The following is a 22,624-nucleotide window of genomic DNA, read 5'->3' on the forward strand; positions in this document are numbered from 1 at the left end:
AAAGTTGCCAAGAGAGTAGATTTTAAATGTTCGCACCACAAAAAGGAAATGGTAATTATGAGACATGACAGGTGTTTTAGCTAACACCACAGTGGTGACCATATGGCCTATATAAGTGTATCAAAGCAACATGCTCTGCACTTTAAAGTGGCACCGTGGTCTAGGTCAATTGTATCTCAAAGTGGGGGGAGCAGAGGGAAACTACAGACACTAAATCATCCCATCCCTCTGGATTCTAGCCCAGAAATGATGAGTATCTGATATCATTGTTCTAACCAATAGTACGTGCCGCTTTGTACCCTGCTTTTAGTCCTTTCACTTTGGGTGACATCATCATCATCATTTCAATGAGTGACATTTAGTGAGTGTTTCCAATGTGCCAGGCACTGTTCTAGGTGCTCTTCATACAACAACCCATTAACTCCTGGCACGTCCTCATTATTCCCATATCCCAGGGAAGAAGACTGCACACACTTTCACATAGGAACACATCCACAGGGGCCACCCACCTGTCATTTTTTCCTCATCTTTTTGTGTTAAGGTGCCACAGTCCCTTTAAAGATGTATAGGTTTTTCACTTCTTTATTTTGAATAATTTTGTAAATGTCTTTTTTGGAGCAAGGGGGAAGGAGCGGGTGTAATTTCCTTAGGATATAGTATTTCCCAAAGTGGAATCAGTAAGTCCAAAGGGACAAACAGTTGAGTATCTCTGGCAACATGCTGCCAGTTTCTCTTCTGAGAGGCCGAGCCAATTTGCAATGCCACCAGCAACAAGCATGTGTGTTTGCTCCCCTGCGTCTCTGCTGAATTTGGTCTTTCTCATTCTAGTATGTCAGGGCTAGATGTGGTCCACCGGGCTTTCGTTGCCATAGCAGCCTGTATAGTGCACAAAATATATTAATTCTTCCAGAACCCAAGGAAGTAAGCTGTAAGAGAAGAATTACGCCTGTTCTGTAGACAAGTACATGGAATTACATAGGAGCTAAGGAGCTCATTTGTCCAAGGGTAAAGGAAAAGGAAAACCCAGACTTCCTGTTACTTTAGGAATATGTGATTCTGTGGGTATAAGAGAACAGAAGGAACCTCCCATTTCAAAGGCATACTTTGTATTTTATACAGGGTGTTATATAATTTAACACACAACCCTGTAAGAAAGATGTTAGCCACACACTTAGTAAGAGTCACAGCCAGTCTGGCCAATCCCCAAACCCAGGTTCTTTCTATCACACAAGGTACATTAAATTTGCATGTAATAAATTTCATAGTGAGATATACTCAACTGAAGTGTATTACCTAACAGTGACTGGGGAGGAGGAAGGGAGGCCATTGCCTGGTAAGGGTGACATACCCAGAATGGAGGGTGTTTCTGAGAACAAACTGTACGATGAATCCTTATTCATCTGTGCATGTTGGGAGCAGAATGTGACCACCTGCGTGTGGATATGGTGAGCAGATCCCAGGTCCTGTGAACTGATCTGAAGGGGAACTTATCACTCGTGGTCCCTACTCACCAAATCCAGCTCCGTGCATGGATTTCAGGGCACCTGCCTACAGCTCTCAGCCTGCCGCTGTCACCCCCAGCCTCTGGCCCTGTGACACTCCAGAGGAGGAAGGGAGCCTGGCAGAGGCTTTTCCAGCCCACTCTGCTCAGAGACATAATCACAGCTGATTGCAGTGGGGAGTCCCTCTGTGCCAGACACCAGGCTACTGGTAAGCAGTTTACATGTGGTAATTCCATTATCTCACACAGTAACCCTTCCACACCTTTTACAGATGAGGAAACGGAGAGCGAGAGAGGTTGAGTTACCCTGCCAAGGTCACACAACTAGGAAGTGGATGCTGAGGATGACTTCCAGGTTTCTGATTTAAGTAACTGAATATATAATAGTGCCACTGGCTAAGGTCAAATGTACAGAGACAAAAAGAGGTCTGGGAAGATGAAAAGTCCTGTAGCAACACGAACGTACTGGTATGCGGATCTGAAGAGAATTGGATGCTGGAGACAAAGATGTGAGGGACCTTGGCGGGTGGCGGTGGAGGAAGTGACCTCCCTGGAAAGCACGTGCAGTGAGAGAAGAAACAGGCCCAGGCCAGAACAGGCCAGGCTTTTTAAAGTTGGCCAAGGAAGACATTAGAAAGGAGATTGACCAAGATGGAGTAGTGGAGAGGGAAGAAGACAAGGGACAGGAGAGTTCAAATTGACTGAAAAGGAAAGAGGTGGCTGATGGAGCCCAGCATCACACCAAGGAGGTGTCTGTTGGGTGGACAGCCGACCATTGCCCACCTTATAAAGAGCCATTTCTGTGAACGATGGAATTAGAAACCAAATTTAGTGGATTAAGAAGTTATAGATGAAGAAATTTTTGAAATGAGTATAGAGTCCATAAAGAAACTTTGTTGTGAAAGGTATTTTTTAACCAGTTATCAGCATTCAATTCTAACAGATTCTGGCCTCTCCTCCGTTCAGGAGGTTGGTGAGGTGCCTCAGTGCCCTCAGAATGTAAAGAGAAGGAGGGATTGAGTGATGATAAAGCAACTTGGCCGATTCTAAGAGAAAAACTTCCTATTTATTGTGATTCCCTCAGAATACTTGATCTTGAAGGTGCTGTTAATTCTGACATGCTGCTATTGCTGGAAATGTTACTAGATGTTCTCTTATGGAAACCTTTCACCATTCATTCGTCTTCCCTGTAGCCTTCAGCTTAGTCATGTATGTGTCAGCGTTTTCCTTAGAGTGACCCATGGTCGGCAAACTGTGGCTCACGAGCCACATGCGGCTCTTTGGCCCCTTGAGTGTGGCTCTTCCTAAGCCTTAGGAGTACCCTAATTAAGTTAATAACAATGTACCTACCTATATAGTTTAAGTTTAAAAAATCTGGCTCTCAAAAGAAATTTCAATCGTCGTACTGTTGATATTTGGCTCTGTTGACTAATGAGTTTGCCGACCACTGTTACTAATGTTGTGGCCCCACCCCATAACAAAGAAACAGAATTTCCGGAGGATGAGGCCCAGAAATCAGGATTTTAAAAAGATTCCCTGGTGGTTTTAATGTGCAGCCAAGGTTGAGAACCACTGCCTTAGATCTTATGATTCAGTCTTTGAGTATCTGAAGAAAATACCCACCTGCAATGTTTTCAGATCAAGAAATGAGATCTGGAAAAGGCTGCAGATGTTTCTAATTTCTTGTCTTTGTAAATAAGGAATGTCAGTCGTGCTTTTATTGAGGTGGATGCCTTAGCCCAGGGGTCCTCAAACTTTTTAAACAGGGGGCCAGCTCACTGTCCCTCAGACCGTTGGAGGGCCGGACTATAGTTTAAAAAAAAAACTATGAACAAATTCCTATGCACACTGCACATATCTTATTTTGAAGTAAAAAAAAACAAAACGGGAACAAATACAATATTTGTATTTGCATGTGGCCCGCGGGCCGTAGTTTGAGGACCCCTGCTCTTAGTCATTGTTGAGTCTAAGAGGGAGCCTGGACAGGAGGCAAGGAGAAGCAGAGTCACGGTTCTCTTACTGACTGGACTTAAGGTAAAACTTTGGTCAGATCAAGGAATGAAACTAATCATTTCTATATAGGTAGGTGTGTGTGTGTGTGTGTGTGTTGAAGACCAAGTATTTTCTCCATTTAGTGAAGTTATGCTCCACATGAACATGTGGTGCTTGATAATTCACGTCCCTTCTTTCCAAAGGTACATCAACATTGCCAGAGGGGTTGGCTCACTGGTTGTTTAAAATAGACATCTACTCACTGCCTGCTGTCCAGTGATAGGATCGCCCCTTAACCTGAGACTAGATTGTAATTGGAGCAAGTCTTGCTTTTATGAGGGTGATTTTGATTTGGGGGCGAGGAGATTGCCAAAAGTTGGTCAGAGCCACCAGGGCAGCAGCCCTGCATGTGCTGAGAAAGGCAAGGTTCCCGTGGGTGCTGAGCTGAGATGGGAAGAGACACCATTGGCTGTAGCCATTCCAGGGCAGGAGAGCAACGCCAGGGTTCTGCTGTGGGAGGCCAGCCGGGCCCATGGCACACCCTCCACTTTGTCCTTTACAGGAAAGAGTTTTCAGCCCCTTCAGAAGTGGGTGTGGGTGCGCGTGTGGGTGTGGGTGTGCGTGTGCTTGTGCATGTGGGTGTGGGTGTGGTGAGGATTTTACCCTGGTGGCCTGTTCCAGAGAACTGCATTCGTTATCTTTAAACAATATATAAATAGCACTTCCTTTTGATTCCTGTACCTTGCTCATCCTGTGTTACTTGGGATCTTTTATGAGGCCTTTTAAAGCAAACTTCGTCAAATAAGGCTCTTCCCAGATGAACTTATAAAGTGAATGAGGTTTATTTGAGTTGGACTCCAGGAGCCAACGTTTATGGCAGGTAGGAACTGTGGAGGGAGAGTCTGTTTCTGCTGCCTGGCTTCCTCTCCTAAAGAATTCTCGCATCGCGCCTGCTTTTCTCACCATTGGGACCAGGGCAGAGGTCCTGCTGCTTTTGGTCTGGAAAGCTGAAAAGATTCTGAAGAAACTCAGTTCTCATTCTTCTTCCCTTCGTGATCGGCCCAATCTCTGCTCAGAACTAAGGGCATGTTCTTGGGGTACACCTGCCTGCAGGAAATAGTCACGGAGATCCTGTGTTAGGTCCCAGAATTTTAAAATTATTTTTCTGTTATAAAATTACGGAGATTCACTATGCAGATTTAAAAATAGAAAAAGTAGTAATATAAACCTCATGGAATACCAACAGCCGGGCATACTGTTAATCCTTTGTTCCAGATACATCTGATCTTTCCTCTGCACATCTGTATATATCCACAGAAGCTGTGTGGACAGACAGACAGCTTCCCACATGGCCTCCTGCTTTAGATACTGCACTGATCTGCCTCCTTTTGGCACTAAGCTTCTAGCAAATGATTGTTAAAGAGCGCATGCTGCAAAGTGGCATGAGGTTTCCATACTTTATTTAAATTTAATTCCTTACTTTTGTCATATAGAGGACCAGCATAATTTTTTTTTTTTAATTTTCACAGTGAAGGAAATGGGTATTTTTAGAGTCAAGTTGTCTGTGATGGGGTGGAGCTTAACTTCGCCGTTCCTGGCTGGCTTTCTTAGGGTCTTTGCTGCTCTTTTCTCATAGGCACTCCCCATGTTTCTGGCGGGAAGACTCTCGGAGCCCTGGAGTCCCTGGGGCCACCCAGCCAGCCCCTGGCCGCCGGCACCTCGGCCGTCCACCTGAGCCTGCTCAACATGAGGCGGAATGTGGCCGAGCTCCGGCTCCAGCTGCAGCAGATGCGACAGCTCCAGGTACAGACTGTTCCTTGTGGACGATGTCTTCTGTCTTATTTGCCCAAAGTCAGCTTTCCCCGCCTCCCACACCCCTGGCCCCACAGCAGCACCCACCAGGGTTCTTTCCACCATCCTCTCCTAAGGGTGAGCCACGGTGTCCTCCCTCACACACATAATCTTGGTCGAGACCTTCCACTCTTCCACTGCAACCGTAGTCAATGGATAGCCACTTCTTTAAGCTCCGCGTGCTTTTACACATGAAAAGCCCATTAAACATCTGTTTTTCTGAGGAGAGCTGAGAGCACAGGAGCCCCATGGAGCATAATAACAGCCAGTGACGACTTCCTGTTTAGTGTTCCGGCTCCTTGCTTCCCCCAGTGATCAGGTCCAGTGGTGAGACAGTCAACTGAGCTTTTTTTTTTTTAACAAGGACCTATGAGGTATCTAAATGATTAATTCATATAGAAAAGAAGCCATCATGGATGATCTTGTGGAGAAAAACATCTGCATTCTATCTGGATAGTGTGTCCCATAATATTTTCCTTACCTTTTCCCATTATTGAGGAATGTGTGCACTCTATGGGAACCAAAACGGGAGGGGAAATGACCCTTTGTGGCACGAATCTCGGTGAGCCAATCGCATGCTGAATAATGCATCTCCTGGTTGTGGGCACTGAGGAGCTGGGGCAGGGCCGCTCTTCATGAGATCATGTGTCTGCTTTACGTATCAGCCTCACGCCGCCTGCCTTCGTTAGGAGGTTGATCATTGAGGGTAGAGAGCTGGCTCCTTGACTTCGAGGAGTTCGTAGTTCAAACATTGGTAAAAGACAGACCCGCCCAGGAGCCTGGCGTGGCCACACAGGTGTGGCATCCACAGTAGCCAGTGGGGTGTGGCCTCCTCAACCAGGGAGGTCCGACAAGGAAGGGCTTCAGCTCACAGAGGCATGAGCCCTACATGTTTCACCACCTCATTAAGGCAAGAAGATGCTTTGCCCTTATTCTACCTGCCAGAGAGTAAACAGAAAGGCAGCTGGCTTGAGAGGCTCCGTCACGGACTGTAAGGTCTGATAACCAGACAGCATGGCTCCGTACTCAGGCCTCCAAGGTGACTCTGCCTCTCAGGCAACGTCCCAGACACCTTGGATGTCCCATGCAAATCCATTTGAATACTTCTATGAATCACGTCGTCTGTGAAGTTCCCCATCCTTTGCATTAGCTTCTCCTTGCTTTGCAATTTTAAAGACACTCTGCAATGAAATGAATGTATGGGTTGGGCTGAGGGTGTGTGCCAGGTGGCAAAGTCCAGTGCCCACAGTGTCGAGAGTAACTCAGCAAGTGAAGTGGAGGAGGGACAGTGGCAAAGAGGCCCCTCTAAGGATAGTTACCACTCAATTCCAGCCAGCTCTTAACCTGACTGTATTACAGTCAGTGTGCCTGGACATTTCAGCAACCCTAGAGAATCAGGAAATACAGGGTTTTTTAAGTAAAATATCTGTGTACATCTGTAGAATGTTGGAAAATAATTAAAGGCCAATGGTACTCTGCAAGCCAAACAACACTTGTGCAGGGCAGAGAGGGTATGTCCTCCCCCCCCGGTTCTTACCTGTGGTTTATGGAGGACAAGCCCCTTCTCACACTGCTCCTTCCTTGTAGCGCCACCTGCTGGCCATTTGGAAATTGTCTTTCCCTAATGGACACTCAAGAGAAAATATTCTTAAATGTATTGTTTGTATGGTAGTGCTTTCAAAAGTGAACATTTGTTGGTTTGAGGGCAGGGGTGGAATTTCTGAAACATCGCTGAAGTGTGGCAAATTTGATACCAAGATTGTGATGTGTGTGGCTGTGACATCACCCTGGTGGTGGCTGGTATTGTTTGGTCCTCTGGCTGGCTGGAAGGAGTCTCCCACAGCTTGCCACTCCTTTCAACCCTTGAACCGTGGAGGCTCAGTTGCAGAATCATAGCTTCCCAAACAAAGCAGCTCTCTAGTCAAGGTCTGGGAATGCTGTCTTAACCACACAAGTTCCTTTATTGCCCAGAACTGCGCAGCTTTTCTGGCTTTGGGGTGTAAAGAACAGTGAGCAGACATGCTCTTGAGCTTAGAAGTGTTTGCAGTTCTCAAGAGCAGACACATGAGGAAAGAGAAGCACTTTGCCTCTTCGCCTGGCTGCTGTCGCTTCTACCTCAGTCTTTGTATCCTCTGTGTCTCCATTAGCTTTCCTTCCTGTCAAGCCTCTGTCTTTTCCGTCAGGGGAGTCTACGTAAGACAAAAAGAGTTCAGAAGAATTAAGCCATCTGAGCGCCAGTTTCTCCGTCAGCATGTGTATTCTATACTCCAAAAATAAATGACAACCCCAGAGTGATTACAAGTCCAGTAATGGAGTTGTCATTAGAGACACGTGAAACTCTGTAGAATAGTCTCAAAAGAACAAAAATTGAAGTTCAAATGTTCTTTGAACTGTGTTATAAAATAGTGAAATTGAATGAAATCTTTTGTGCTTGGCAGCCGGCTTCAGTAATTAGATAATTAAATCACCAGAAAGTCCTAGGCTGTAGAGCATGTCCCATTTGAGCATTTCATTTTCAGAATTGATGGATTATTCTCAAGAAAAGAAATGTGATGCAGACATAGTAGGGTGGGTAGATTTAAACAGGGCAAAAAAAAAAATGTTAAGGGAGACAAAAGGAGCCCATGAAGAAGGTCAGGAAAACCATTAAAACTCTGTATATTCTCCTCTGCTGTCCAGTTTCATGTGGACTAACAGTCTAAGAGAATGGTCCTTAAACCTAGCTTCCCCTTAGAATCACCTGAAGTCTTTACTAAAAATATCGATAGCCAAACACCACTGCCAGCGTCTGACTTCATTGGTGTGGGCCAGAGGCATGCCCTGGTGATGCTAGAATGTTCCAGGGTAAGATTCTAGAGTGTTCCAGTCACTGTTGATTTTAGAATGTTCCATGGTGAGAACTGCTCTCGGGTATTGTGAATGCTCAGTTCATTGTGATAACTTTGGAAATGTTGAGATGTCAGACAGCTGTCACAGGGTGCAGCAGAAACATGTAGGGTATCTGCCACCCTGTAAGTGTGAAAGCCCTGCCTTCAAACAGTGCCCCTCATGCCCAGGGGCTAATCATATGTATTCTCTATTCAGTTATAATTGTTACAAGAGCTGTATGAAACTTTACATTGTTACGTTCCCATTCGTAGGTTACAGTTGGGTCTGCCATTAATTGGTAATAATGGTAAAGGGGGACAGGTGAAAATCTTGTACCTAACAAATGCTCCCTTCAAAAGATGACTACCTTTGTCTATTACCTTTTCTGGTATGATTTAGAGGGAAAAAAGAGATGAGCTATTTCTTTTTCCCAAAATGCCACAGGACTTGGGTTTTACCAAATTAATCCTGTATCTACAGAACTGACTGCAGTTCTGCCCCTTTCTGTTGGTTGAGGGAGAGATAAGCTCTCTATTCCTGCAATTGACTCAGCTTTCTTCCTGGGGACACTTTTCAGATCATAATACAGAAAGCAATAACCCAAGCATAGCACTGACACTCTGAGCTGAGGAGATACTCTCAAAGTTTAGAGAGTTGAAGCAACTATAATTTATGGAGTGGAGTATCAAACAAGAGGAGGCTCTACAGAGAACGATATATATGAATCTGTGGGTCTGTTATTGAACAACTAGAGGTCTGGTGCACAAAATTCGTGCACTGGCGGGGGGGGGGGGGGCGTTGTCCCTCAGCCCAGCCTGCACCCTCTCCAATTTGGGACATCCCTCTCACAATCTGGGACTGCTGGCTCCCAACCGCTCGCCTGCCTGCCTGCCTGCCTGATTGCCCCTAACCGCTTCTGCCTGCAGCCTGATCACCCCCTAACCACTCCCCTGCCAGCCTTATTGATGCCTAACTGCTCCCCTGCTGGCCTGATCACCCCCAACTGCCCTCCCCTGCTGGTCCTGCCAGCCCAGTTGCCCCTAACTGCCCTCCTCTGCCAGCCCAGTCACCCCTAACTTCCCTCCCCTGCCGGCCCAATTGCCCCTAACTGCCCTTCCCTGCCAGCCTGGGTGCCCCTGACTGCCCTCCCCTGCTGACCTGCTCGCCCCTAACTGCCCTCCTCTGCCAGCCCGGTCACCCCTAACTTCCCTCCCCTGCCAGCCCAATTGCCCCTAACTGCCCTTCCCTGCCAGCCTGGGTGCCCCTGACTGCCCTCCCCTGCTGACCTGGTCGCCCCTAACTGCCCTCCTCTGCCAGCCCGGTCACCCCTAACTTCCCTCCCCTGCCAGCTCAGTTGCCCCTAACTGCCCTTCCCTGCCAGCCTGGGTGCCCCTGACTGCCCTCCCCTGCTGACCTGGTCGCCCCTAACTGCCCTCTCCTGCCAGTCATCTTGTGCCCACATGGGGGTGGCCATCTTGTGCAAAGGTGTGACAGTCGATTTGCATATTACCTCTTTATTATATAGGATAAGCCAAGTGTATAGTATGAAAGACCACTAAGCCAGGCAAAAATAAAATGGCTGATCTTAGAAAGGGCTGGGAGATGTTCATGATTTGACAAGCAAGAGTAAAGAGGTAAAGAGTCTTGATTGTTCCCCTGGGACATTCAATAGATATCAGAGAAGAACCATGCTTCAGTTTTAGGACTAAACTAGCCACAGAGTAAAATGTACCCTAGATTACCCCTAACAAAGATTAAAAACAAGCCTCTGAAGAACAAATATGATCCACAAGTCACTAAAACAACAGCCAGAGTAAGTTCTCTATAAAGGAAAACAACAAAATCTAAAACTGCATGCCCAGCATCCAATCAAAAATTACTGGACATGTGATGATTATGAGGAACATGACGCATAACTTTCAGAAAAATCCATCAGTGGATGAAATGGCAGGAATAATAAAATTAGCAACAAGGGCTCTTAAATTGCTATTACAATTATTCTCAAGGATTTAAAGGAAAACATGGACACAATGACACAAGAAATGGATGACATAAAAATCTTTCAAGAACTAAAAAACACAGTATTTGAATACACTTAATAGAAGATTAATAGCTGGTGAAACAAAATATCAGTCAACATGAAAACATAATAGAAACTGTCTAATCTGAAGTATAAAGAGAAAAAACGACTGAAGAAAATGAACCAAAACTTAGTGATTTGTCAAACAATGTTAAGTAGTCAAGGGAAAAGAGAAAAACATTAGAAGAAATCATGGCTGCAGTTTTCTAAATCTGATGAATACTATACATCCACAGACCAAAAAAGCTCAATGAACCCTGGAATGACAAGCACACTCGGGGGGTGGGGGGGGGGGGGTCTCCAATCTTGTAAGGGAACAAACATGGAGACTATAATATGAAACCACACAAAAGTACATTAGAATCAAATTGCTAAAAAAAAAAAACAGGGATAAATAGAAAAATCTTAAACGTAGCAGCGGGGGAGGCGGGAGGAGACACAGTACATAAAGAAGAAGTAACACTGAGTTCTCAACAGAGACAAAAGTTAAGTCAGAAGATAATGGAATGACATCTTTTTTTAAAAAAATTTTTTTATTGATTTTCTAAAGAGAGGAAGGGAGAGGGATAGAGAGTTAGAAACATCGATGAGAGAGAAACATTGATCAGCTGCCTCCTGCACACACCCCACTGGGGATGTGCCCACAACCCAGGTACATGCCCTTGACCGGAATCAAACCCGGGACCATTCAGTCCGCAGGCCGACGCTCTATCCACTGAGCCAAACCGGCTAGGACTGGAATGACATCTTTAAAGTATTGAAAGAAAAAAACTTTCAGAAAATAGAAGACATTTCCCAGCTCGTTTTATGAAGCTAGCATTACCCTAAGAGCAAAACCAATTAATTGTATTATTTAAAAGAAACAATACCCATAGACATATCTCTCAAGCAAATATGTTTAACAAAATGGTAGCAGTTAAATGCAGGAATATATTAAAAAGATAAGGTAGTATCCTTGGTTTTATCCCAGGAATGCAAAATAGTTTTAATATGAAAAAAATGAATTAATGTATTTGACCTTACTAACAGAATAAAGGAGAAAAATCATATTTCAGTAGGTGCACACACAAAAAAAGACAAAATTCAATACCAATGATAAAAACACACATGACTCAAGAATGATAAAGGATGTCTGAAAAAAAAACTATAGAACCTATAGTTAAAACACTAAATACATCCCTCATAAAATTAAGAACAAGGCCAAGGAAGGCTGCTGTCACTTCAGTTGAACACTGTACTGAAGATCCTAGCACTGACAATAAGTCTAGAAAAGAAAGAAGAGGCATACAGAGAGGAAAGTAAAAAAGTGTAATTGGCTTTACTCACAAATGACCTGATTGTATACATATCAAGTCAAATAGAATCTATTTTTTAAATGCTACCCAAAAAAAAGTGACTTTTGGTGAGGTCACCAGAATCAAGTCAGTAAATAAAAATTTGAGTTTATACAATGTACAAAATACCCCATACGTGGATTTATTCATACAATGAAATACAACTCCACATTAAAAAGAATGAACTACTAAAACAACAACATGGCTGGATCTCAAAAACAATATACTTAAGGAAAGAAGCCAGACACAAAAGATTACATATCGTACAATTCTATTTATATGACATTCTAGAACAGGAAGAACTAAATCCAAAGGGACAGAAAGCAGGTTGATAGTTTTGTTGGGCTGAGGGTTGGGAGATTGATTGCAAAGAGTAATGAAGGGATTTTCTAGGGCAGTGGTCAGCAAACCCATTAGTCATCAGAGCCAAATATCAACAGTACAACGATTGAAATTTCTTTTGAGAGCCAAATTTTTAAAACTTAAACTATATAGGTAGGTACATTGTTATTAACTTAATTAGGGTACTCCTAAGGCTTAGGAAGAGCTACACTCAAGGGGCCAAAGAGCCGCATGCAGTTTGCTGACCACGGTTCTAGGGTAATAAAAAATGTTATCTCTTTTTTTAGTGGTGGTGACTTTGGTGTATACATTTGTCAAAAATCATTGACCAGCCGTAACCTGTTTGGCTCAGTGGATAGAGCGTCAGCCTGCGGACTGAAAGGTCCTGGGTTCGATTCCGGTCAAGGGCATGTACCTTGTTTGCGGGCACATCTCCAGTAGGGAGTGTGCAGGAGGCAGCTGATCGATGTTTCTCTCTCATCAATGTTTCTAACTCTCTATCTCTCTCCCTTCCTCTCTGTAAAAAAATCAATAAAATATATATTTTTTAAAAAAACTCATTGACCTGCACACTTAAAATGGTGCCCAACTTAGGATGGATCAACTTATAATTTTTAAACTTTACCATGGTGTGTAAGCAATATGTGGTCAGTAGAAACATTTTGAATTTTGATCCTTTCTGGGCTAGTCAGCCAACGCAATCCTGAGGGTAAATAACTGATAAATCTACAGCGTAATCTTTGTGCCATATGATTTTGCCCAATTGTAGGCTAATGTAAGTATTCTAAGAACCTTTAAGGTAGGCTAGGCTAAGCTATGATGTTCAGTAGTCTAGGTGTATTAAATGCATTTTCAACTTATGGTATTTTCAACTTATGATAGGTTTATGGGGGCCTAACTCATGGGAAAGTTAGGAGCATCTGTATTTTACTGTTTTAAAAGTAAAAAATGGAATGAGGTTTTTTTTAAGTTCATTGAAATGGAGATGTCACTGCTGAACCAAAATAAACATAATGGCTTGAAGTGCTGATGACTAATTTATTTGAAGCATTTAAGAGAGAGGTATTGATCCACATGCTGCCTTCAGCACCTTTTCACACCAGGCTGGATGAAGTGCCAGAAACAATGGCAAGAGCACCAGGTGGGGGTGGGGGTGGGGATGGAGTGTGGGTGAACAGGACTAAAGGAGAATGGAAAGAGAACCTGAGCACGTGCTTGCTCCTTCATGGTTAATCCACTGTTGTGCACCTGCCAGCCAGCGTGCTCCTGAAAATGCCCTGAGAATGCCGGTCAGTCCTCTGGCTGGCTCCCGGAAGGCCCTCTTTCTGGGAAGGAGTGTCATGCAGCCCAGAACTCCAGGCGAGTCTCTCCCTCCCTCCCTCCATAATTTGAATATGACCTGACCGTGTTACCAGTTGAATAATTTGAATATTACATGAATTTGTGTTCTGATATGTCTACGGGTTTCTCAGAAACATTATTTTGAGAGTCATTCATACAGCAAATATGCGTTGGGTACCTACCGTGTGCCAGAAACGGTGCTTGTGCCTGGGAGTGAAACACATGATGCCTGGCACTCTGCCCCTGCAGGTGGTGGTTGAAAGATCACTAGGTTGAATTCAGAAGACCTAGTTCTCATCCTGATTCCGCCCTGCAGTCGCCCAAGTGACTCTGAGTCAGTAGTTTTACCTCTTAGGGCTTCACTTTGCCATCTTTCAGATTTTAGCTTTAAGAACTGGAAATAGTCTTTCAATAATTTCCAGCTGGATAGCCACTGTTACTATCCACTGCTAACTGGACCGTAACTTCATTGGAGCTTGTCTGTGAGGTTGATGCAAGAGGCGCAGAGGACTGCGCCACACAGCTCATGGCGCAGTGGCATCCTCTATCCATTCAGGGGTCCTTCTCTTAGACCACGATGCACAGCCTTGGTGGCACACCAGAATCACCTGAGGAGTTTTAAAAATTCTTGTTGCTGAGGCTGCACCTCTCTTGGAGGGTGGACCCAGGCATCAGTCACTTTTAGACACAATCATCTACTTATTGGCCCTTCGCATACTATTGCCATTTGACACATGGCACTGAATGTGAGTATACCATTTTGGTAGTAGGTAGTGTTGCTGTGTATGTTTAACAACTGCAGACAGAGCAAGGCCAGGCATTAGAGCTGAACCCAAACCATCTCTGAGCCCATTGGCCACCCTATATTTATTTCATCCAGGAAAGAGAGTTTAGATCTCCATTGTCTGTTATTACCAACACTAGAGGCCCGATGCACAAAGATTCATGCAAGAATAGGCCTTCCTTCCCCTGGCTGCTGGTACCACCTTCACTCTGGCTGGAGCCGCCTTTCCACCTTTGCTCTGGCCCAGAGCTGCCTTCTGCCTTCACGCACTGTGAAGGTCCAGAGCAGCCGGGGCGGGGCTGAATGCCTGCGTTGTCGCCATGGCAACAACACAAGCGTCCTGGCCCAGCCGCCTCCATCTTTGTCACATCAATTTGCATATTCCTTCCTTATTGGCTCTGGGCACCACCATGTTTGTCATGAAGTGATGGTCAATTTGCATAGTCTGTCTTTATTAGATAGGATTGCTGCTTAATTCAATTCATGCACTCAACCACTATTTATTAAATGCCTGCTATGTGCCATGCACTGTGTCCTGGAGACTCTATGGAGAACAGAAATTAACCAGGTGATGGCACTAGCATGTGCAAAGTCCCTGTGGCAGAAAGGATCTTGGCCAATCAGAAGAGCTGAGAGGATGTTTACGTGGCAGCAGCAGAGAGCGTGCCAGCTGCATGCAGTGTGAGGAGGAGGAGCTGTGGCTGCAGAGAGCATGGGAGGAAGTGGCCCTCTGTGCATTGTCTCCAAACGTGGTGACTTTTTTTTAAGATGACATTATTAGCCAAAGCAGTCTGAGAGCATGGTCGTGAGTCATATAGAGGAGGTGACCCAAGAATGGCACAGTTTTATCTGGTTCCCTCCCAGACAAAACCGCAGGCCCTTCCCAGGGTTATGCTCCTGATAGCCGGAGCCAGTATGCACTGAGAGCCAGGGTTGTGCCAGGCACTGCTGTCAGCACTGGATTGCCTCTTTGAGTCTACATTACCAGCCTATGAGATATAAACTATTACTACTCCTTTTTATGGAGGGACACAGAAATGAATAACTTGGCCTCAATTACACAGCTACTAAGTGGTAAAACTAGACATTGAACCCTAGCAGTCTCGCTCTCTCTGGACAGCCAGTTGGTCACGGTGCTGTACTGATGCTGGAACGTGGTGGTGGCTTATGGCTCGTGTTGAGATGTTTTCTCTTTATTCAGAGAAAATGGAAGCCAGGATAAGGGTTCAAGCAGGTGTAACATGGCCAGATGGCATTTCCCTCAATTTTCAGATAATGGACAGTTGACAAAGACACCTTTGCTCCTATACAGCAGTCGTAGGACAGTCCACACGAGCAGAAAACAGAGGAAATGACATTGACATTTCAGGGGAACTTTAGGTATAATATAATTACTGCTTTTGAGGCTGGTTGAATGAATTCACTTGCCTATGAGCTGTCAGAAAATTGTCCTGCCCAGGGGAGCACTTAGAACCTTCTTGGAAATAGGACTCAAGTGTTTAACTAGATTCTTGTGAAGCCTGGTGCAAACTCACACGTCCTATACTCTGTGGTGAGAAACGAGTTCCCTAGTAAGTACGTGGAAAATTACATGGAAATTGTGGTCTGATGCACACAGCAGCCTGTGTATAACCCAGGGAAATCACTCAATTGCCAAGAGCCTTGGGTTGATCTGGAATCATTGTCGTTGCCACCATCACTATCAACGCCATGTTGTAATGGTCTGTGATTACCTGGTATTTGGTACATGAACCCATATAAAAAAGAGGCACACGATCCTCTTTTAATAGATATCCTGAAATAGTCCATAGCCACATCAACATTTGTTGAGTGCCTGTTCTAATACTAAGCAGTATCTCATTTAATCCTCAGAATAGCCCTGCCACAGGAAGTGAATCCCCGTCCTTAGAGATAAGGAAACGGAGACCAAGACAGGCCAAGTAACATGCCCAGAATCTCACAGTAGCCTGGGAGAAAGGCTTAGGGTTTGATCCAAAATCTGCTTGGCTTCAAACCTAGTGTTCTTGGCTGCTCCCTATAAAAACGTGTCAATGAGAGTTCATGTCCATTGTCCATGATGCATTGACCAGAGTAAAGAGAGGATCCTATTTCCTGCAGACTCAGACATGGAAGTCTGATTGTCAGTTGGCTGCTAAAATTCAGATGTTGGCTGAAGAAGCAACATTATGTACAGTCTTTGGTCCTTCCCTTTTTCATTGAAATGAAGATTCAGCTGCGGCTGTTTATCCTAACCCGCCTCTGAAGCCCGCCAGGCACTCACCGCGTGTCAGGCCGGCAGAGCCCATTGAGGTTGATTTCTTTTTGTTCCACAGCTGCAGAACCAGGAGCTGCTGAGGGCGATGATGAAGAAGGCTGAGCTGGAAATCAGCGGCAGAGTGATTGAAATGATGAAGAGGCTGGAGGACCCTGTGCAGCGCCAGCGCGTCCTGGTGGAGCAAGAGAGACAGAAGTACCTGCAGGAAGAGGAGAAGATCGTCAAGAAGTTATGGTGAGTGCTCGTCGCTTGTTGTGTGTTTAGCTGTTTAACCAGAGAAGGAAACCTGACTTTGCCAAGGAGGAGGCCCTTCCTAGATGGTGTTCTCCCCCTCTCCCTTTATTGAGCACCTACTATGTACAAGCTAGAGTTCTGTGGTTCTGGGCTGTCCATGGACTCTTGGTGCCCCCACCACCACCCCTACCACCACCACCAGTCCAGGCCCAAGGAATTCAGCAATCCTTAGGTACCTGAGCTGGTCTCTTTAAGGGTGGGAACATCACACTCTTCTGTAGGGCTCAGCAACACAGAATTAAAAGGAGCAAATGGCAAAACCCAATGATGAATGGGAAGTCTGCATTTAATCTCAGTAAATCAAAACTAATTGTCAAAATAACAGCGCACTAAAATTGTCTTCCTATTATTCAACTGTAGTTAAAGTCACAAAAAGAAGAATTTAAATGTAAAGTATGTCTGATGCAGAGGAGAGATGCTTCCTTGAAAGCTCCCAGCCTTCTGTGAGGGTCTGATTGAAAGCATCTATCAAGTCCCCCCATTGGAGTGAGCAGTGTTATTACTCCCCGGTCACTAGGGCAGGCACATCTTCTATATTAATGCATGTCTTGTTATGCAATGGAGATTTATCACAGAAATATTTCACCTTTTAATATAATGAATAGTAATTTCTGCGGTTCTTCTAGTGTTGGCAATCCTCTTGCTTCTTGGAAAGCTTAAACCTTCCAAATTGGAATTGTAAGGGAGCAACTTCCAAATTCTTTGTATGCCCAGAACCCCCAGAAGTCTCCGTGATGGAAAGCACTGTGCTTGGTCTCCTATTGGATATTTGGGGCTGCAGCTTACCTCACCTCAGATGCCAACCCAATGGGTCTGATTGAAATCAGAATGTCACTCTCAGTGGCAGTCTGAGAAAAAAACTGTTTCCGTTATTATTTTTCAAAGAAATCAAATTTGACCACTGTTCATCGCCATCTCAAAATGTTTTGTTTAGTTCAAACATTTATAACTAGTTAATCTCTCACCGTGAAGCAGTGAGGCTATTATCTGTCTAAAATGATTTTGTGACAGCCCAGCTCTCAAAACTAGGTCTCAGGATTTTTCTTGAAAATTTCTTTTAAGATATATAGCCTTTTAGTGTTTTATATACATTTTCCAAATAAAATATGAAAAGTAAATTTCCTCCTTTCAAATTTTGTATTTATTGGTTAGCTGAGATAATTCTTGCTCCTTGACTAAAATAAGGCATCTTTAATCTCAATATTATCCTGAGACTAGTAGGCCAGCATAGGAATGATATGCAGGGGAGTGGAACCAACATATCATGGAGGACTTCACCTTGGCTTTGTGGGATGGCCATACGTGAATAGGTTGTGCACAGCCACTAGAGGAAATTCAGTCTGGCAAAACAGGGCATAGAAGTATATGGATAGCACAAAACAGGTGGTTTCCCGGTGCCAGGTTAACCTATACAAAGGCTTCGAGCCCCAGGAACCAGGGACACTTAACCTGAAATGATTCTTCATGGGCCTCCAGGCCAAGCACAGTACCATGTGCATAGTAGGGCTTCACAAAGGTGTGTTAAACTGAACTGAAATGGTCTTGAGGACTGGTGAGGTTTCATCAGTGGAGGGGGGACCAGTTCCCAGGTAGAGGAACCCTACAAACCAGTAGGACCAGGAAGGCACAAGACATCCTTGGACAATGAGAATAGTCCAGCTGGGTGGAGCGTGGATACAAGATACTAATCATGTCTCGTGTTTGGGTCGTGCTATTTCTGTTTGCGTGGTACCTCCCCATATCTAGACCATGCTCACGCCCAGCATGCCTGCTGGACGTCTGTTTGTTCTGTGTTTACCGAGATTGGAAGATCACGTAACTGGATTTCTGGCTTTTCATGAAAGTTCCTGGGTCCAGCCCCTGATTCAGGATTTCTTGGGATGGAGCTTAGGACTGTGCATTTTACACAGATACAGGGGAGATTTTGAATCATCTTCCCATTTGGGAGTTTCTGCCTGGCCTGATGAGGTCACCGAAGCTTTTTTGATCAAGAAAGTAACAGATTCCAAGCTGTATTTCAGGTGGATCCCTCTGGCCATCGCATGCAGGGCTGATTGAGGGAGAGAGAAATTGTCTAAGACAGCGGTCACGAACTGGTGGTCTGAGGACCCCTGGTGGTCCATGAGGTCCAAAAGGTTGGCGACCACTGGTTTAAGGAAACCTTTGGAGCAGCGGTCGCCAACCGGTGGTCCATGGACCCCTGGTGGTCTGTGAGGTCCGAAAGGTTGGCGACCGCTGGTCTAAGAAATCATATTGGAACTGACTCTAACAGTCCAGACAAAAGTCAGTAAGAGCTGAATCAAACAGTAGAAATAGGAATGAGAAAATAAATCAAATGCAAAAGGGACTGATTGGATGGATCAGAGTGGTTACAAAAGACAGCTGGAAATTTCAACTCGGGAACCTAAAGAGAGAACAGTTATACCTGCCTCTCCCCCTTTCCTGCCCTCCCCAACTCTCCTCCTCTCCCTGACCCTCCTCCTCCCAACCTTTCTCCTTACACACGTGCATGTGCACACACACACACTCACTCACACACACATTCATACACATGCACTCACACACGCACACACACACATACGCACACACATGAAAATAAGTTTCCTTGGGGATCATGTTAGGGCAAGTTGTTGGTGAGCCATTCAAGTGGCAGAAAAATAGAATTTGGGCCTGGCAACTATGGAGAGAAATTGGATCAAAAGAATTTCTCTTTGGTGGGTTTCCATGTGGAAATAATAATTGGGCTTCTGATAACAGTCAAATGAAATATATCTCAACAAATTAATACTTCTTTTTAACCAAGGCAGAATGAAAAGCAACATCAACAAATAGAATGGATTTACCTAAAAACCATAGCATCTGTGAACACCTGGCATTCTTTTGAGCAGAGTTAATATCCCAAAAGTCATATTAATTACTATAATATTAAAAAATTATTTTCAGCATTCATTTTAGCTCCATGGTCTCCTTTTACATTTTGGGTGAACCAAATTTTTCTGCATGCTTTATCTATGATAGAAGTTTATGAAGAGAAGCGATATTGTTGTGCACAACAATTTCAGTACACATTTCTCTATGTTCCATGATCAACACAGGAAAAACTGACATGTAAGGCTCCACTGTGTTGGACCCTTACAAGTGTTTATAAGCAGCTGATGCAAGGTTATAAAATCCAAGAGTCACATTGTATGGAAGAGATTCAAATAGAATTTTAGGCTGACTGCTCAGATGACAGCTCCTTAGAGTATTAATTGCAACCTGGCCAGCTGCAGGATTGTTAATGGAACCATGATAACATTTGGGTCTTAGCTCGTCCATCAAAGCTTAGGAGGATTGGACAGCGTGTCCAATCCACACATTCAAATAATTCTGTTTGGTTATGAAGTGAAAAAGGACTTTTCCTCACATATTTAGAACTCTTATGAGAGATGGCACACAGTCTCTCCACCTCGGGGTGCAGGAGCTGTGGGAACATCCCAGTGGGTTCACATAAACGGGTATCTGTCCATCGTTTGTGAATGTGGACAGTGAGAAGATGGCTTTGCATTTTGGTCCTGAAGTTGCATCATCTTATCTGAAGGGATCATAGGCACTTTTGGTCCATTTTCCATAACAGAATGAAAGACATCAGCAAAATCTTCACCCCCCTTCTCGGAGGTGGATGAATTTGCTGCTTGTCCCATGGTCCTTATTGAACATATGCGCCATCCTGCCTGAATCGCTCTCACAACTGTCGTGCCATCCATAACTTCATCCTCTCGTCCACCTGGTGCGAGGGTCTCAGTGGGCCATCTTTCTGCAAATACTGCCTTTTCCCCTCCTGCTGCTGCCTGCTCCACAGGCTCAGGATTCCACCAAGTAACAGCTGTTCACTTACTGCCACCCAGTGGCTCTTCATCTCAAAGTTCTTTCCCCTTTTCTTTACGAGGGGTGGTTGTTAGATTTACAGGTAAACTGAAATGATACAAACGTGGCTTAGGAGGAGGTTATTAATGTTCCCAGGTGACAGGATGTTTGTTTTTGTTTGTTTGTTTTGGAAGTGAAAGGCCTTAACTTAATTCTTTTGGAGCAGGCAGTACCCTAAGGTGTGTGTGCGCATATGAGGGTGCGTGATTGTGTGTGTGTGTGTGTGTGTGTGTGTGTGTGTGGTGTGTGTGTGTGTGTGTGTATGTTTGTGTGTGAATCAGGTCTGGATCATTTCTTCTCTTTGTAGCTTAGAAAGGAAAGTCAGTCCTTATTGATGGGACAATCAGTATAAACCAGAGGTTGGATCAGGGCAAGTTTGCTCCCCTCCCCCAAGGACATTTAATGCCTGGAGACATTCTTGTTTGTCACAAAGTGGGGGAAGTGCTACTGGCACCGAGTGCACAGAGACAGGGGTGCTGCCAAACACCCTCAAATGCCCAGGACAGGCCCCACTACAGAGAATTATCTGGTCCAAAAGGTCAAGTGCCAAGGTTGAGAAGCCTGATCTGGGCTCCTCATTTTACTCCACTACAGCATTCTCTCTCTCTCTCTCTCTCTCTCTCTCTCTCTCTCTCTCTCTCTCTCTCTTTTCCCTTCCTCTCTCTCTCTCCCTCTCTATTGTCACAAAGTGCACACAACCCCCCTTAATTGGCCTCAGCGCCACTGAAGATGAAGAGTGGGTCCTTTGTCAGCCAGCTGCCATCTTCCCTGCAGCCGCCTGGGCCACGCCAAAAACAGGCCCTGGGTAAACTTGCCTGCACCTGCGCTCACATGTGCTCCACCATCTGGGCGGAAGGGAAGGTGGGCGGGGACACAGGACACAGGGGGGGGCCCAGGTGAGCCCCATGCCCCTGCGCCGGTGCTTTGTCGGCCCTCGGTGTTCACGCTCTGTGGTCTGCTCGCCCCCCAGTGAGCTGGAGGACCTGGTTGAAGACCTGAAGAAGGACTCTGCATCAGCCGGCCGAGTGGTCACCTTAAAAGACGTGGAAGATGGGGCGTTCCTCCTGCGACAAGTGGGAGAAGCGGTAGCTTCCCTGAAAGGTGAGCTTCCTCGGGGTTATGTCCCACAGGGAGGGCCTCGTTCACTCACTCATTCACTCATGCATGGCAGGGTCCGCCAGACACCTCCGGTGTCAGGCACGTGGGACCCAGCCCTGAACAAGAGGCAGGCCTTCCTGTCTTCTTGAAGCTTATACTGTAGTGGGTGCTGACAGATTTAGGACTAAATGATAATACAGTTCCTCACTGGACTCTTACAACACACCAGCACCTGTGCCAAATTCAGTAAACACAACCCCAAGGGAGAGCTGGCCTTATCCGAAGTTCACAGCCAGGAAAGGAGGCCCAGGGGAGCTCTGCCCCTGGCCATGGCCATCTGTTCGCCACTTCTTCTCCCTGAAGATGTGTGAATGGCACTGTGGCTGGTGAACCCCATGAGCTGCACCCTATCCAGGGTCGGGTGCAGGGAGGGGGGGTTGCTGTTCTGACTTTTTCTCCCACAACTCACGCACTGCTCTTGGCCACAGGAGAATTCCCGACCTTACAAAACAAGATGCGAGCCATCCTGCGCATAGAGGTGGAGGCCGTGCGGTTCCTGAAGGAGGAGCCGCACCGGCTGGACAGTCTCCTCCAGAGAGTGCGGAGCATGACCGACACCCTGACCCTGCTGCGGAGGTGACCGCACTGTGGGCGTGCAGAGGGCGGTGCGGGGGTGGGGGTGCTGGGAGGGTTGAGGGTCTATGGTTTGGACTCCCAGGCTTCCTCTGTGTTCCTGGGACCTGGGACATGGCACATCTTACTTCCTGTGCCCTGAGGAGAAGCCGCAGTCCCTTCCCACCTGGAACTTCCGTTGTGCGCATGGCTTGAGGTCCTAATCCTTCAGCAGGTTCCTGCTGCATCCGGCACGAGCTTGGGCTTGCAATTCACTAGTCAACTCATTCAACATTTTAAGAAAATCATTTGAAGGTGGTTCCTTCCAATAACATTTTGAAGTTGA

At 45.5% G+C, this 22,624-nt stretch overlaps 1 protein-coding gene across 1 annotated transcript in view; it reads left to right on the forward strand.

Moving 5' to 3' along the window:
• KIAA1217 (KIAA1217 ortholog) overlaps nt 1-22,624 on the forward strand; it is a 306,068-nt gene that overhangs the window by 260,482 nt on the left and 22,962 nt on the right. The window contains 4 exon segments of the mRNA XM_070432834.1: nt 5,130-5,296; nt 16,427-16,602; nt 21,539-21,669; nt 22,155-22,302. Coding sequence (XP_070288935.1) covers nt 5,130-5,296; nt 16,427-16,602; nt 21,539-21,669; nt 22,155-22,302 — 622 coding nt within the window.

This window comes from Myotis yumanensis, unplaced genomic scaffold, assembly GCF_028538775.1.
Source record: "Myotis yumanensis isolate MYYU_CA2020_CCGP unplaced genomic scaffold, mMyoYum1.0.hap1 SCAF_1, whole genome shotgun sequence".
NCBI classification, from domain to species: domain Eukaryota; kingdom Metazoa; phylum Chordata; class Mammalia; order Chiroptera; family Vespertilionidae; genus Myotis; species Myotis yumanensis.